At 45.7% G+C, this 18,066-nt stretch overlaps 1 protein-coding gene across 3 annotated transcripts; it reads right to left on the minus strand.

Moving 5' to 3' along the window:
* Positions 1 to 2,218: 2,218 nt before the first annotated feature.
* gan (gigaxonin) lies at positions 2,219 to 17,789 on the minus strand. 3 transcript variants are annotated; one of them, XM_023827143.2, is made up of 13 exons: positions 17,656 to 17,789; positions 17,259 to 17,459; positions 14,582 to 14,696; positions 12,352 to 12,615; positions 11,908 to 12,128; positions 10,580 to 10,701; positions 6,797 to 6,909; positions 6,137 to 6,286; positions 5,874 to 6,010; positions 5,554 to 5,688; positions 5,185 to 5,294; positions 4,486 to 4,733; positions 4,269 to 4,387 (listed from the first exon to the last, which is right to left on the minus strand). In XM_023827143.2, the coding sequence occupies exons 1-12, from the start codon at positions 17,703 to 17,705 to the stop codon at positions 4,528 to 4,530; spliced, it is 1,824 nt and encodes a 607-aa protein (XP_023682911.1). In that variant the 5' UTR covers positions 17,706 to 17,789; the 3' UTR covers positions 4,269 to 4,387; positions 4,486 to 4,527. The 3 variants fall into 3 exon arrangements, with proteins under 3 accessions (XP_023682910.1, XP_023682911.1, XP_023682909.1); XM_023827141.2 differs by having other exon boundaries at positions 12,352 to 12,702; XM_023827142.2 differs by lacking the exon at positions 4,486 to 4,733 and having other exon boundaries at positions 2,219 to 4,387; positions 12,352 to 12,702.
* Between the last annotated feature and the right edge of the window lie 277 nt (positions 17,790 to 18,066).

Raw genomic sequence — 18,066 nt, forward strand, 5'->3', positions numbered from 1 at the left:
GATAGGAGAGTGCAGTCTCTATTCTAAAAGTGGAAAGAGGACGCGCCGCTCGCTGTCCTCTCTCCGTGATCCGTCTCCATATCTGATGACAAATGAATCGGTGTTGATTGCGCTCCACAAGGACAGGATCGCGGTTACTGAAGCCCCTGTTGCTCGTCGAGCACAAGACCGTCGTGTATTCCTGGCACTGGGAATGAAGGGGAGCCCAGAGTTTATGACAGCTTATCAAAGAGGCTGAAACAGCAGAAACAGAGATGCTGTCCAGACCAGTAGAAGGTAACGACATGAGCGCCCATTATCCAGCGTGAGAACACATCCACGCACAACAAATATACACAGCTTAGTACACACCCACTCGGACATTCACCCACCCTAAAACAAATACGTTCATAGTGCTTTGGCAAAAGCCCAGATGCAACACCGAAGTCACCTGACAGTTTGTTCCCATATAAGTAAACTGACCTGGATGAAAGTATACCTGAAAAGCACCATTACTCAGACCCATCGTCATACTGCCCCCAGAGAAAATATGGGTATGTTTCAACTTCCTGTCATCTACACTGACTAGGCATTGACTAGTCCATGGTTTGGCTTGGTTCCCAATTGCACTATTACCGGTAAATGCAAACTTTGCACAATTACACCCCCACCCACGCACAATACAGCAAGGTAGAAAATTAACCTGTTATTGACCCATAAGTAAAGACGTCAGACGAGTATATATCAGATGATTTCTGAACAGTTTTGCAGTATTGGTTGGTTGTCATCAATAATTAAATTGGATTATCAATAGCACAGAAGTTCATAGAAATCCTAAGACCCTAAAACAAATACGTTCATAGTGCTTTGGCAAAAGCCCAGATGCAACACCGAAGTCACCTGACAGTTTGTTCCCATATAAGTACACTGACCTGGATGAAAGTATACCTGAAAAGCACCATTACTCAGACCCATCATCATACTGCCCCCAGAGAAAATATGGGTATGTTTCAACTTCCTGTCATCTACACTGACTAGGCATTGACTAGTCCATGGTTTGGCTTGGTTCCCAATTGCACCATTACCGGTAAATGCACAATTGCACCCCCACCTACGCACAATACAGCAAGGTAGAGAATTAACCTGTTATTGACCCATAAGTAAAGACGTCAGACGAGTATATATCAGATGATTTCTGAACAGTTTTGCAGTATTGGTTGGTTGTCATCAATAATTAAATTGGATTATCAATAGCACAGAAGTTCATAGAAATCCTAAGACCCTTCCTTTAGGAGAAGCTTGGCTTCCAGACTCTAACACATGCAGTCTCTTTTCATCCCTCGTATGACAGTAACAGTCGCTCTCGACTGTAGTGTTCTTCTAATGCTGCTACTGGCCCTTCAGCTGCCAGTTTTTGCACTTTCACATGAAATAAAGCAGCAGAAAATGAAATAATCTGTTTTTTCCACATTCCAAACATACCAGCTATTCCGCTGGCTGTTGATGCATCAAACAACTCGTACACCCCACCTCAAACTGTCCCATTTTTTATTCTTGTGCACATACCTTCATTGTGTTATTAAGACTGTGAAATCCAAAACAAATAAGCAAGACTAAGGCTGACAATCCACAGATATGAAGCCAAAAGTGTCACGAATATGTTGAGTATTTAGAATAGGCCTATAAATGCAACCTCTTTTTGACTAAAGGCATGTTTGTGTTACGGTTAGTTAATAAGTTATGTGAATTCAGTTTGCCAGGTCGCTCACACAGTCTGCCCCCCAACCCCCCTATGCTGCCCTACTTTATCGATGTCCAATTATCTCAGATTTGGCCCATGCACTCCGCACGCACCGATTAAATTAGAACACAGAGGAGAATGTCTCTGGGAGACAGACTCTGGAGTTCTGATAAGCTCATGGCCTCAGATTCAGAGATGCCTCTCCGTTGTGTTAAAAACAAAAGCAGCGACGCGACTCGGCAGAGTCATCGCGCTGCTGTCATGTTGCAAATACCCCAAGTGTGAAGCCACATGACCTCTTTGCCACCCATCGGAGAGAAAACAGTGGCCAGCTTCAAATGAACTGCTTTCATTTTCGTAATCGATAATAATCTGTATTTTAAATTCTAGATATGTCACACATACATCAACTACCCCATTCTATGTATAAATATATGTATAAAAAGAAGCATGGCTGAGATATGAACCATGGAAATGAGCAACATGCAGACAGTAAGGTATCAGTCCACATACATATATTTACCACTGAAAGTAGTGTTAACCTCAGGCTTATGACATAGGGTTACCACTCTCAAACATGTTTGAATTTGTAGGGTAACAAGACACATCATCTGTTATAACTGTCAATTACTGGAATAAAAAAGGAATCAAATTAATGAGAAATACCATACAGACCTTTTAGAAATCATTTATAAAATCAGGTTTCACCAACCTCAGCTAATGTTTTATTTTTTGTCTTTTGATTATTTACTCAGCCTGTAAACTCAAGATTACGATCTGGATCACAAAAACATGAAAATGAAAAATTAGGAAAAAGGTAGGCCATTCATGTAAAAGTTCAGAAAAACTAACCGTAGAAGACAAAAGGACTAAAATATTAAAACCTCTATTCCCATATTGATAGTAATCCACATCTGACAGTAACATTTTTGCGATTTATCACTAAGGCAAAAAATGGTGTTATTTCCCCCCTCCTTTAACATTAAGATGGAAATTATACAGTAACATAACAGGCTGTGTAAACAGTGTGGAATGGCAGCTGAAAGTAGACTGTCCCCAGCCGTCCCAGACAGAGATGGGTGCCAGAGGGGTCCAAAGTAAACCACTTATTACACACAAACATTTTTATAACGGAAACCACCTCTAGCACGAAATTGGACACTGTGGACAATCCAGTACAATTTCCCCCCCCAAAAAATGCGAAACAATTTAAATATTTCTTCCAGTATTCTATTAAACTTCTATTTTTTGCCAAATGTACATTTCTTCCTGAATTAAGGAAATAATAAGGTATTTAAACATCTGACATATTTTACAATTGAATTATTCGTTTTGGTAGAGATTTTGGTAGAAAGAAGTATGACATAGAATGTGTACACTTCTTCCTTGGCTTTCCCGCCAGCATTTGGCAGGACGGTTTCCTCGGCAGCGTGCGTTTCCTCGCGTGCTGTAAGGTTGGTATGGCTAGGGGGGGGTGAGTCACGGTTAAAAACATACCAGGTGCGTCCGAATAAGGCTGGCGCCCCTAGTGGTCTGCATGATAAGTGCACTGTGCAGAGTGTGCATGTGTACATGAGAAAGTGCCTGATACCTGTTAATAAACACATTTCAATGGTCAAGCCTCACTGAGGACAGCACGATAAATACATTATGTAGTGACAGAACACAGGCACTCAAACACAATTACAATTACAGTATGTTCGCCCTTAGGACAGCCACATTGCAGGTAGACAGTAAAGACAGCTACAACTTGCACAACAGGCCAGTAATAATTGCTAATTGTGGCAGATACTCAGTTTGGCTTTTCAAGACCAAGCGGTGGACGGTGCATCTACGTACAGAGTTACCTATTGTTACGCGCGTGTGCAGGAAACCTGCATCAGTAAGGAGTCGGTGCTACGACCTGAGCAGCTGTACCGTGTCATCCAACAACGTAGCCTGGAAAATACTGGAACACTCTGTAACATACAAGTGGAAATTAAAAAAAACTTATAATACGTTTAAAAACTAAGGTCCTTTGGCCAGCTGTCCTCCCCCACGCAGTTATCAAATGTTCTGAAGCCTCTCGCAGAAATTCCTCCAACTGGGCTTCAAGTTGCATAATAATTCTTATATTAAAGTAAAGGAAACCGCAGATCCTCCTTCGTCGAAGTGTTTCTTTACACAAGCACCCTTTTAAAGCTTAATATGAGAACTAAAAGTAGTAAACATTGAGCTACTAGGAATGAGAGCACTGTAGTAGGTAAAAACTGTTAAAAAGTATTAGTGTTAGAAACGGAATGAGGCATCAGATCCTGTGCGCGACGGGCCTGTAGCATAAGCGGGGGTTTGGGTGGGGGGGGGGGACAGAGGAGGCCGCGCCCTGCCAGAGCCCCACTGCAGACAGCGCACTAAAGCCTATTGAGAGACAGCTCAGGGTCCCAGGCGAACATCCAGAGGTGATAGGGTGGGGCGGGGCTGGGGGCGGGGCCAGGGGCGGGGCTTCCTATGTGGACTGGATGCGGATGCGGAACAAGCCCTGCTTCAGCTGCAGCCGGAAGAGCTTGCAGTTGGCGATGCGCAGTGCGGCGCAGCCCGTCTTGCAGAGGTCGGTGGGCAGCATGGGCCGGGTGCGGTGCCAGGCACCAGAGCTGCGCCGGAACTCGCGGACGTAGTCGTAGCTTGAGCCTGGAGAGGGGAGGGGAGGGGGGACAGAGGGAGGCACTGTCAGCAGGGGCATCGGTGATGCGGACAGACACGGGTCGGCATGGCAGTGCGACGGTTACCGCTGTGGCCTCACACCAGCGGGGATGTCCTTGCTCTGTGTGTCACTCCGCATGTTCTGGTGACTCTAAACTGGTGTTTCTCAACCCGTTCCTCAGGAAGCCCCGGACAGACCACATTTTTGCTCCCATACCAGGTGTTCTGTGTTCTTGATTGGCTAGGAGCTGGGAAGGAGCAAAAATGTGGACTGTCTGGGGCTTCCTGAGGACCTGGATAAGCAGCGACAGAAGGGTTCGGCTGTAGATGGATACTACAAACACGAGCAGAAACAACATCTATGAGCAGAGCTGCCCTTTAATTCCCTATTGGGATAAATACAGTTTATACATAACATGTATTTGGACCCTACATACTTCACTGTGACTTTCTCCGAACACATCCCCACCACATCCCCACCACATCCCCATCCTTTCTCGCACGACAGAGGTTAAAGGTTAAAAATAATGAATAATAATGAACACTTTATTAATCCCTGTGGGGAAATTCTTTTTACGCCTCCCTCAACTTGCTCTTTGTAGAGCAAGCTGTCCGCGAAGGGCAGCCACCTGTAGCGGCGCCCAGGGAGCTGGGGGTTAGGGGCCTTGCTCAAGGACCCGCAGACGTGCTGAGGCTGGGCTTGAACCGGCGACCTTGTGATTACAGGCACACGGCTTAGCCCACTGAGCCACACGCTGCCCCTTAGAGACTCGCGACTCGCTCACCGGTGTCCAGGTCTCCCACCACGTAGATGCTCGCGCCAATTGGGACAGCACCATACACGAAGGACGAGCTTGTGGGCGCGCAGAGGCTCTGGTCATCCAAATACATCCATCTGCAAGAGCACGCAAGACAAAGAGCAGAACGATGCATGTTACACATCAAGAATAAAAACTCAGCGGCACCGACAGATATCCACTGTGATCCCTGACCCCGCCTCCCTGTTAGTGATATCATTTCCCTTGCCCTACTCATATCCTTTTATGTAAAGAAGGTCAGTGCTGCAGCTGCAGCTGCGGTGAGCAGTATGCGCAGCTTCCCTGTCTGCGCCCCTGTCATGCAGCGCCATGGCGTTTGCTTCAGCCTGGACCTACCTCTTCAGTTCCTCGTGGTAGAATTCAGACTTGCAGGTCATCATCTGGCTGGACTCAGGGTTATCGGCGTCTCTGCTCCTCACGCCCCCGAACACGTACAACTCCTGGCTCACTCCGCACGCCACCGCCCCAAACCTGGAAATGCAACACAGAATTAATGTCTCTCAGGAATCCACAACTAACCCATCCGGAAACCCAGCACTGGCACCTCACTGAGAATCAGACTTCAGAATCTTTTCCAGTTAATATTCATACCGATCCGGAATAACCAGGTGTCAGGTTAAAACTGCTTGATTCCTGTGCACAGCGGTGCAATTCACCTCCTCTCCATAAGGGGGCAGAGTGCCGTCCACTGCTGAGTCCTGGGGTCGTAGCATTCCACAGAGTCATACAGCTTCCCATAAGAGCCGCCACCCATGGCATAGATCTTCTTGTTCATAGTCGCATAGCAGCCAACCTGTAGGTGAGACCAGGCGATACCATTACTACTCAGGACGGGGTGAGATGCTACATGTGTATATCACTCACCCAGCATTGTACCAGCTTGGTTTGCCCCTGCTGCTGTCTGGCCCATGCTGCTCACCTTGCGCACCATGGTCATGCTAGCCCGCGCGCTCCAGCTCCTGGTGTGGGGGTCGTACACCTCCATGGTAAGGAGCTCGCTCGCTCCATCCTCCCCGCCCAGCACGTGGATCAGGCCGTCGATCTCCACAATGCCGAAGTTCTGCCGCGCCTAATGTGGGCATGGGAGAGGCGGCACAGTGCACAATACTGCTCTCTGCTGGCCAGTGGGGACACGGCACAAACAGGACACTGTACCCTCCACACTGCTAAAGGACATACAGCATCAGTAAGTCCCCAGGATGTTCCCATGTGTGAACGCACAGCTCTGCCTGTCCTAGACAGTGATAACGATTACTGTGTAAGTATTAATATACATTCACAAGTTGCAGGTTATAGGTAAAAGGTCAAGATTCGGAATGTGCATGTTACATAGATCAACAGGCGTGTACCGATCAGACTGCAGTGCCTAGATTATGCTCACCATATAGATTAGATAAGACACTAATTGGTATTTTAGTGTAGACAGAACCACTGTGCTTACTTGAAAATGACATCCTTCACACAAGGACAGATGGAGCATTAAGGCTTCACCTCTAAGGGGTTAAAGCACCAGCAGGTCTGTAAACATGCCACACTGTAACCCTTGTACGCCCCATTTCGGGTCAGGGGTGTGTTTCACCTGGATCATGGAGAGGATGGGACTCCAGGTGTTGGTGTCCGGGTCGTACCTCTCCCCACTGGGTAGGACGGTCTTGTTCTCATCCATACCTCCCACCACAAAGAGGTAGCCCTCTGATTGTAGAGGAAAACAAGCAGTGAACCCACTGATTGGAGGGAAGTGCAAGAGGGGAACCCGCTGATTGGAGGGAAAAGCAAGCGGTGAGCTCATTGATTGGAGGGAAATGCTTGAGGGGAACCCACTGATTGGAGGGAAATGCAAGCAGTGAGCCCACTGATTGGAGGGAAATGTAAAAGGGGAACCCACTGATTGGAGGGAAAAGCAAGCGGTGAGCTCACTGATTGGAGGGAAATGCTTGAGGGGAACCCACTGATTGGAGGGAAATGCAAGCAGTGATTCCTGCATCCCTTTATGCACAGTAACTGAAGATGGAGTGTCTTACGGACTTCAGCATTATAGACTGCAGAGGATTTCTGAACATTTCTCAGAAGTGTGAGTTGTCACCTCTAAGGAAGTAGCATTTCAGGAATAGCATATTCCTGTGCAACAGGGTACAGCTTCATATTAACAGAGAACTGCAGGACACAGCTTAATGTGCCACATGTTTATAAACATATTAGATCACACAGGGGTTGGGCAATGAAACTGAGACGCAGGCTTTTAGACCACATTCATGTATTAGTATAGAGCCTCATTTTGCGGCTAATACAGCAACAGTTGGTCTTGGGAATGACCGACACCAGTCCTGCACAGTGGCCAGAGGGATTTTGAGCCATTTCTCTAGCAGACCAGTGGCCAGGTCACTATGTGATGCTGATGGTGGAAAATGTTTCCTGACTCGCTCCTCCAAAAACAGTCTTAAGTGGCTCAATAATATGCAGATCTGGTGACTGTGCAGGTCCTGGGAGATGTTCTGCTTAACTTTCATGGTGAACATGGTCCTCCAGAATCTAGAACAAGTAGTGGGTCTAGGGAGTGCCAGGATATTGAAACCCAAACCATCACTCATCCACCCCTGTTCTGCATTCTGGGTACGCAACAGTCTGGGTGGTAAGTCTCTTATGTAGGCATGAAACCTCAGACACTACTGGCCAGTGTTTCCGTTTCATTGGCCAACCCCTGTATGACAGGATCATAGCGGTAGACTAATTTCAGGTGCTGCAACAATAATGCTTTATATATGAACAATATTCATTATTGAATACAAGTTGTCAGAACCAAAATGTTACAAGAGAGAGACCAAGTGTGTCTTTCCAGGATTTGGGAAGTATGCCTTCAGGAAAGATGTCCCACGCCGCAGAGCAATCACCATTCCTGTCGACACACTGACGGGACAGCTGGGTGTGTCTGTGACACGAGGGGGCCTCGCCTCCACGTTACGATCAGTAACAATGTTTAAACTGAAACCAACGTGGGTTCCTACGAAACGACACCCTTATATTTCACAATGGCAAAAGTCTGTTTTCAGTCTCTATAAATTTAACAGTGTTGTCACATTTTCTTTATTTGCCCTGCATTTACCAACCCATTCCCCATCGACTATAGAGCAACTCCCAGCAGACCTGTATCTGGTATTCGGTGTCTGTGATTGTTTGGTTCAGGCGTGCTTTGAGCTGGGAGGGAGCAAAAATGTGGACTGTCTGGCAGGGAGCAGGGAGGGAGCAAAAATGTGGGGGTCCTTCAGCACTGCAGTTAAGTGCTGTGGAGAACCTGGGGCCGTATTTAAAAAAGCCAGTACAGACAAACAGTTCCTAAGTCAGTTCCTAAATTTCCATCCTAACTTAATATAGGAAAAGTATATTACACAAGCTTCTGAACTTCCCAAAATCCTAAATAAACTCCCCTAACTTTAGGAGAGCACTTAAGCTGACCTAACTTTCACTGGCCATGAAATAATGTTAGCTTTAGCTACAAACATAGGCCTATTTAATCCACATGGCTGTTCTTTTATTGCTTATACTGCAACCAATGAAATGTACGGACCCCGGCTACAAAACCTCGGGGTTTTTTTTTTTTAATATTACTTAAAATTGCTTTCACTTTTGTTTCACTTTCACCTCTCAAAACTTTGTTTTCACAAAGATTGCAAATCGCTGTACTACTAGCTGTTGTTGAAAGATACTTCCAGAATGTCGCCCTCTTATCTGATGTTCTTACGCTCCTCCTGCTGCGAAGGGTATGCGCATGACATCACAGCAGGTGGAAGTCACTGCGCTCACAACCACTGAGTGGCAAAAATACCCGAGTGGCAGCGTTAGCGTTCAGCTTGAATGCCGCAAGAAACATCCAACATCTAGCTAACGTACGATCAATTGTACAAATCAATTTAACAAGAAACAGCAGCTATCTTTTTACAGACTGGCGAAAACTACATAAGTATCAGACGTGGATCGGTCACATACGGCTGATGCCCGATTCGTCTAATAGGTCTGAATCGTTTGCCGATACCGATCCGAATAAAGGATCTGTTCACATTTTACTCCGCAGGAACATATGTATACATATGTAATCCCCCACCATGCACACATACATCCCACAACTCCATCACTTTTATTTCAAAATCCCAATCACAGCTGCATACGTATGCACTCTAGTTTCTGCAATGTGTTCATTGGTGCTCAAGGTAACTAAGGCCGGGGGATGGGGGAGGGCTGTCTGATTGGTGATATGAAAGATTGTTTTTTTCCCTTTCGCATTCAGCAACTGCACTTGCTGTCTCCCAATCCAGTGTTTGCAAAATCAATTAGCTTGTAAAATTTCTGTCACAAAACATACGCATCCTCGATTCCTTGCACATTTTTGAGTAAAACAGAAAACAATTTGAGTGGGTATACAGAAATCCTGGAGCGTTTTTAGTGACTATATGGAGTGACATGTCCTGCGCATCTAGATCAGAACATGATGACATTCAATAGTGAAGTGGCCTGTTTTGACTCATGATGCTTTCATCTTTAGCACAATACGTCGTATTATTATTACGTTTTAAGTATGGGTGCTCTGAGAAAACCTAACATTAATGGGTTACAAACAGCTCTGCAGGATGAGAAAAGTAGCATCGATTTCTCAGTAACAGACATAAAAGTTGATAACCCATATTAATTGAGTAATTAGGATTTCCTAACCTCAGATAAGGCTTCCTAAGGATTCCTAAATTTAGATAGGATGTTTCCCAGTTTAGTATTAGAGATGCAAATCCTCTTACACTCAGGGATGGACATGACTGGTGCTCAAGTACGCATTCACCTTTAAAAGCCATTTGTGCGGCAATCGATTAATGTAACAGCGTGAATATGTACGTATTTTATGTGCATTTGCGTCGACATGACAAGAAATTACCGTGCATTTTAACCTTTATATGCCAATTTGTACTATATTTGCGGTATAGAGGTTAAAATGCACGGTAATTTCTTGTCATGTCGACGCAAATGCACATAAAATACGTACGTATTCACGCCGTTACAACAATCGATTGCCTCACGTATCGCTTTTAAAGGTGAATGCGTACTTGTCAATCCCTGATTATACTCTTCCTATCTTAAGACATTAGATAGGAATTTCTGTAATGCAGCCCCCAGAGCCCCCCCCACAGGAGGCACAGGGCCCTGGGCGCTCAGGTCCCTCCAACATGTAGATTTTTAACTTCTGAAGTTCATGTTTTGTGACATTTGAGTGTCAGAGCTTAATGTTCTCTTCTGGAAGCCCACAGCTTTGCCACGGAGGGGCGGACTGAAGAGCAGCTCGGAGGCCATTTTCCCCGGGACGAGCGGGCCCTGCGAAACGAACCTGCGGTCACCACGCCGTGCCCGGTCCTGCCCACACTCATGGGCTCCAGCTCGATCCACAGCTGCCGGTTGGGGTCGTACAGTGGGCACATGCAGCGCGTCACTGCTGTGGGCTTGCGGCTTCTACACAGGAAACAGGAAGTGTGACGTAAGCGTGCGGTTCTACTCCGGCCTCCTCCCTCTCTCTCTCAGACCCAAGGCCGTCCCTCGCACGTAATACACTCTTGCCATAATGTAAACCACGCACTGCCCCGTTCAGGAATCACGGACCACAGAGTCCTTTCAAGAAAAGAAACTATAGTGGTTCTTGTCACATAAATTATAGAGAAGACACAATGGAAATTAATGAAATGAGTTGAAAAGATCTGATCAGCAACAAACAAAAGAAGCAAAAAATGAATGTGGCTTATATACTACACTGCTAACCAGCTCCCAATCTCATCTTAAACCATCCCAGTTCATTCCTCTATCCCTTCACCCAATACTCACCCCATCCTTTTACTCCTCTATCCTTTTACCCTACTCCCACCCTTTCCTCTCTTACTCCTCCATCCCTCCCACCCTACACTCTCACGCCATCCACTATTACTCCTCTGTCCCTCCACCCTACACTCTCCCCATCCTTTTACTCCTCTATCCTTTTACCCTACTCCCACCCTTTCCTTTCTTACTCCTCCATCCCTCCACCCTACACTCTCACGCCATCCTCTCTTACTCCCCCATCCCTCCACCCTACACTAACCCCATCCTCTCTTACTCCCCCATCCCTCTACTATCCCCATCCCTCTATCCCCATCCTCTCTTACTCCCCCATCCCTCCACCCTACACTATCCCCATCCTCTCTTACTCCCCCATCCCTCCACCCTACACTAACCCCATCCTCTCTTACTCCCCCATCCCTCCACCCTACACTAACCCCATCCTCTCTTACTCCCCCATCCCTCCACCCTACACTAACCCCATCCTCTCTTACTCCCCCATCCCTCCACCCTACACTATCCCCATCCTCTCTTACTCCCCCATCCCTCCACCCTACACTAACCCCATCCTCTCTTACTCCCCCATCCCTCCACCCTACACTAACCCCATCCTCTCTTACTCCCCCATCCCTCCACCCTACACTAACCCCATCCTCTCTTACTCCCCCATCCCTCCACCCTACACTATCCCCATCCTCTCTTACTCCCCCATCCCTCCACCCTACACTCTCACGCCATCCACTATTACTCCTCTGTCCCTCCACCCTACACTCTCCCCATCCTTTTGCCTTCTCTCCATCCTACATTCACACCCCTTCCTTCCCCTTGGCAGTTGAACAGGACACTCACGCTCTATCCTCGCCCCCCACGATGACAATGCACTCGGAGTAACCGCGGGGCTTAAAGGAGGCCAGCAGCGCCTCCCCCTGTTGGGGTGCCCCACCCAGCGGGACGTGGCAACACTCCCGAATCACCTCCCTCATCAGGGGGTCTCCCAGCATCTGCTCCCGCAGATAGGCTTGGTCGAGCCCCAGTACCCACACCGATGACATCACTTCTTTCATGTGGACCTAAGAGGGACAGATTGGTCAATATGCAAGGGACTGAATTTCGACTCTCCTATATGTCCTTTAGACTTCAAGCTACAGTTGTATAATGCAACAAAGAGTCACTTGTTGCATGTTTTTTTTTTTTTTGGTGTAGACCTGCAGGGGGCGATAACGGGACAAATGAAAACAGGAATGCTGAGCCAGGAACACAGGCAGAAAATGCCTGGGGAACCCTCGCTCTCACCCTCCGCGCCTCGGGGTCATGTGCTAGCCAGCGAACCACGGCCTCCAGGATGTGCTTCTCATTGCCCACGTTCAGCTTCTCCATGGCTAGGATCTCACACAGGCGGTCCAGCGGCAGCTCCAAGAACTCCTCCGTGGAGGCCACGTCACGGAAGTGCGTCTGTAGGAAGTCGGTGGCCACGTGGTGCACATGGTGCAGGCAGTAGTGCAGGGAGAACAGGCGGATCCCGATGCAGTTCTCGGCCACAACGCAGCTCTCCAGAAACTGACAGCAGAGGAGCTTCAGGTCAGTCATGAGCAGGAGGTCGGCCGCCTGCACCACGTCCTGAACAGTGTCCTCGCTCAAACTGATCTGCAAACACAGAGGAAACCACATCCTGAACGTACCGGCAGCGTGGCGTCATCAAGTTCTGGGTAATGAGCAGGAAGTTCTACAGTGCTGTTCCAGGCGATGGAGAACACGTTGTATAGTCAGCTTCTAAGGTAGCACTTAACAAGCCCACAGGTAGCCCAGCAAATAAGGCATTAAGCACATTGGCTAATTCAATTATAACCAAGACGCTTCCGGTTCAAGTTCCTGACAGGAGTGATGCCACGGTACCTTCTGAGAGCGGAAACCAGAATTTCATCAGAAAAACATTCAGCTGTACAGAAGGGCCAGCAATGTGCCAGATGATCAAAAATTTATGAGGAAATTCACCGTACTGTAAGTGCATGTCTGGCCTTGACTGCAATGGAATTTAAGCTTTGCCAGTAACAGGCTTGTAGTGGGGGGAGCAGACGTGGTACTAGGAAAAAATTGTATTCATTTATAATACAAATCATTTATAAAATTAATTGATATTAAATGTATCCATTTATAAAATTGTAATTTTTATGTTCTTACCAAAACTACAAAAACACACACTATTCTGTGATGTAGCAGATACCTACCAGAACTATTACTGATTAAAACAAACTCAAATCAATGTTGCGATATTCCACAATGTGTTCAGTGTTTAAGTAAGATGTAAGCTGTTAGCACTTTGTGTTCCGTAAAGGGTTTCAGCCTTGTTAACAAAAATATCTGTTCCTCTAAGTGCTTAGGAAACAGGCAAGTTGAGGGGGAAAAAAAAATTCAACAACACTTACGTCACCATTTATTGATATGGAGATGACAAACCTCATATCTCAAGGGCCCCCTGCCCTCCCCAGAGCACAACAACCTTTTGTTGTGCTCTGACTCACTTGACGTTTCAGGAAATACACCAGAGATGTTTGCCATGCCAAATAATCTTAACCCCATAGGTGCTAATTTGACATTGGTGACACAGGGTATTTCCTTGACTAATTTTAAGATCATTTCCCTGGACCGTCTCTGCCTTTTGTGCGCTAAGGCTGCTGAAACAAGTGAAATGTCACACTCAAAATGACATCTCTTTATCTACATACGCGAAAACCACCTCTCTGTGAGACCTTTCGCCTGAAGCTGACAACTTTCCAAGGCTCATTTCAAACTGATTAAACTCAACAATTAAACCCCAGTAAACGAGCGAAGAACGGCGTGACTAAACACACTTAGTGAAATATACACATTTAGCTCTTCGGCAAACAGACACACCTCTGCTGTAATGCAAACAAGTGCATGTCCAAAGGCTCACACAGAGAATGTCACACCAACAAAGCAGTGATGCTATGCAGGGGACACTGGGACACTGGGACACTGCACAGGGGAGACACACGCACACCCAGTGCAGTGTTTGCATTTTCCTCCAGAACTGGTCTAACTCCTTCAATGTCCTTCAATGCTTTTATATTCTTTGGAATACAGATTATTTTAATAGTGGTTATTTTATAATGTCAATTATACTCGACTGTTTCACGGGGAAAGCGTGCAGCTCAGCTAAGGATATGATCTGAAGGTCGCCGGTTCGAATCCCAGGGTCAGCATGCTGATCCCACCATCAGGCTCCTGAGCGAGCCTCTTAACCCCCAGTTGTTCTAGTTGCAGTGCACACTGGATGACACTGTGCTGTGACCCCCAACACTTGCTTGCCCCTTCGAATGTGTCTGTGCGTCTCGTGGAGAGCAAGACGGGGGGAGGTAGAAAGGCAGTATCTCCGTGGGTAGCAATAAAGTATAACTATTCTATTAGCATTGTTGGCCAGACTCAAGAGTTCCAGATTTTACCCAAATCCTAAGCAGAACTGTAGAGAAAGAAAGACAGGCATGCAGACAGACGGGCAAACAACCTCTCCACTGAAGATATAGTCCAAGATCTGCTTCATGGTGGTGACGGAGATACCCTGCAGTTGGATGGTGTACACCGACCCGTCCTCCTTCGGGGGGCTGTAATTCAGCTTCGTCCTACAGACAGACACGTTTACATATGTTCATGTAGCAGAAGCAACTGTCCAAAGCAATCAACAAGAGCACTGTGAGCCAATATTTAGCCAAACTGCATTAGAACGTAACAAAATGGGCACGGTAAATATAGTCAGCTAAAAGAAGCCTCGCTCCATTCAGTGCAGCGACCTCATTTATAGTGAGAGCTACAGTACGACAAAGTGGCCAACAAACACTGCAACATTACGGGTCATCAGTATCATCTCTGTTGTTTACAGGATTCTGGTTGCGCTGCACCATAAGTGCAGGCATAATAAACACCACTAGAGGGCTCTAGGGCACAGCAAACAAGGTACATTTGGGAGAAAGTTTGGATTAATTTCTGCATGAACAGCTCCTAAAATGTGAAGTGATTTTCAAGTAATGATAAAGATACACAACACATACCTTTTCCATAGCCATACCTTTATCAAGGAACAAAAAACAGCTTAAACAATCACTGTCATTAATGGAAAAAGAATCTGAACGTTTAGGGACTATTGGAAGCTCCTTTATTGGCAGTGACCTCAACCAAAGGCTTTCTGTAGCTGCTGAACAGTGTGGCACTTCGTAAATATTCTGGCCCACACAAAACAGCTTGAGTATATATACATCTTTGGGGATGTTTTACCTTAATTGCCTGCTTCAGATCAAATTTTCAGCAGAGTGTCAGCGCTCAGATTTGGCCACGTTAAAGAATTCCGCCCGTCTGAATCACTCTCTTTCAGAATCACTCCTGTGTTTTTGATCATTGTCATGTTATGTGTCCCAGCTTCCTTTTTTTAGATTACGATCAGACACCTAGAAATTCTTAATACAACATCTGTAGGAAGCATAAGCCCTGACGTAGGAACCCTGATAAGCATAAGCGGCAGGAAGATGGATCCATGGATGGAACGTGGTTCTCAGACTGAATAAGTTTTTGTCTCATGATAAGCAGGCTTTTGTGTTCTCTTAACATAATGCCATTGTACCTTTACCAGGCAGTTCAGTATTTGTCTCAATCCAGAACATTGCTCCTGTCATACTAGGGAATACTTGGGTGGTCAGCTGCAAATTCAAGAAAGGTAGCAGTGATTTTGTGAAAGGAGTGGCTCCTTCTCTGGCATCCTCCCATGAACTCCACTCTGACTCATGAATAGGTATTATCATGGGTAAGTCATCATTATCTGCTGTTCAGGGGACTCCCACTTGTAGATAGACTAGCAACAGTGCTGAATTTCTTCCAAATGTAAACCATCTGCCTGACAATGATGGGATTGTGACCCAAGTCTTCAAAAATCTTCTATATCCCCTTCCAGTCTTTTGAGTCCTTCTACTGAGGTCCTCTGATATCTCTTTTGATTGAGCCATATTGAACTTGAACAGAATGCAGTTGTGAGCAGGCAACCAATCCTGGTTGGTGTTTTTATTATTATTATTATTATTATTATTATTATTATTATTATTATTATTATTATTGTACAGCAGGGCAACTCAAATCCAAATGTGAAATGACCAGAACATCTGCCTACAGGAGGTTAACATCTTAGAGGTTCACATACATTTCCCAATGACCTTGAATTTTTAAGCCATTTATCCCACAGGGATTCCACAATGTAAAATCTAAATGAAAATAAGATCACATTTTCAGATCCATTCATGCAGACATATACACAGCTCCAAAGGCTTCACACATTTTTTCTTTACTGCAGTTGATGTGATCCATAAAACATTCTGGGTGGAGCATATTTTTGGGAAATACGGTGTCCTGTTGCCTCTACATGACTTACAAATCTCTTTAGAATCAAACACCCATCGACACTCAGACTCTGCCGGCCACCCTGTGGAGATTATCTTCTATTTCCAGCCAAGGAGATGAAGTCATTAATCATACATAGTGTTAAAGGTCTGATACTATTATCAGTAAGACCAGATCAATTCCCAGAGTCTGGTAATGTATCACAATTTGTTGTTGCACTTTGGATGTCAGAGGTGCAAGCTCAAGAAAATGCATGCTTCTCTTCTTACAGGCCCTTGCACAAAATGACACATTCCTTTTAATGGTGCACATGGACTAAGCTAATATATCCTCATCTTCCTTGCAGATTTTCATGACCATGTTAACACTAGCATGAATACCACTGTTTTTCATTGAGCCTCAGGCCGTGACAGAAAAGAAAAAATCTCGAAAGGTATTTGAAGCTGCACCCAGTAACTAGCTTCTGTAGTTCGTCGGCCTGCAGACACCTGTCATACATTTTACAGTTACATGAGTCATCCCTAGGACAACAGAGAAACAGGACCTCTTCGAACGGAATATGCACAAGTTCTGAAATCTGTAAGGCGTATTTTCAGTCTGTAAGGGTTCATCATAGCAAACCCTGACCACGTACTGAGTCATCCTCCGATTCACAAGGTTTGGGAACAAACTGTCCCGGCAGGTTGCCGAACCTACACGAGTTTTTGTCATGGTCGATCTTGAGTATTATCGAAGTACCAACAATTACTTTCATACTTGAGAATTGTAAAGACAATTTTCATTGTGAACAAAACGGATCTTACCGAATATATGGACTGGCGGCAGCTAATATATTTTTCTGGACCGGGATCTCCTCGCCGTCCAGAACCAGAACGGCATCTTGAAAACATTGGTCCTGCCAGAAGGATCGAAGGGCACGGAGCAGCTTTTTGGAGTGCTGCGGGTCCGCCACAACAGAACCAGCAACCGAGAGATCTGACCCGGCGTCCGATGTCGTGTGAGGTCTGTAAAATTAAGGTATGAGTAGGATCATTTAGAAAAGTTACAACACAGAAACGTCGCGCTAATTCAAGCAAGCCAGCGAATGATGTGCAAGAGCCAGTTCTGTTGGTAGTAATTTAAGTAATATTACAATGCAAGACAAAATAGCAGCGCACATGCTTTCAAATCTTTTCCCAAATTCGTATAAAAAGCCCTTACTGCTGCGTGCCCGAACTTGGCTCTCTTTTCGAGGGTCGACAACAAGCCATGATGTGCTTCGCCGCCGTTCCGGGAGTAACAACACAGACTTGCTTGTTTTTCCCTAAACGTCATTTTCCGGCGCCTAAAAGTCCCTGGAAGATGACGTTAAATAGAAGCGTGCTGTACGTCGGTAATGCATCTTTCTGGCATGTTTTTCAATGTAAAAATTAATTTGGATTGTAAGATGTAAGCTGTTGTATTCGTAAACCTGCAACGATTAACACTTTTATAGTCAGCAATATGATTTTTGTTATTCAAAGCGATTAGTCATTTTCACGTACACTTTAGAAGTTAGGAACTTATTAGAACCTGAAATAGAGAATTAGTGGATTACATTTCGCCATAAATAATGCACTGATCTATTGTATC

Source organism: Paramormyrops kingsleyae, chromosome 13, assembly GCF_048594095.1.
Source record: "Paramormyrops kingsleyae isolate MSU_618 chromosome 13, PKINGS_0.4, whole genome shotgun sequence".
NCBI lineage: Eukaryota > Metazoa > Chordata > Actinopteri > Osteoglossiformes > Mormyridae > Paramormyrops > Paramormyrops kingsleyae.

Coding starts and splice junctions, on each gene's coding strand:
- gan (XM_023827141.2), bottom strand. CDS start 17,705: ATGGCTTGTTGTCGACCCTCGAAAAGAGAGCCAAGTTCGGGCACGCAG. Junction 6,287..6,796: donor CCATCCTCTCCATGATCCAG/GTGAAACACACC, acceptor TGCCCACATTAG/GCGCGGCAGAACTTCGGCAT. Junction 6,011..6,136: donor GCATGACCATGGTGCGCAAG/GTGAGCAGCATG, acceptor TCTCACCTACAG/GTTGGCTGCTATGCGACTAT.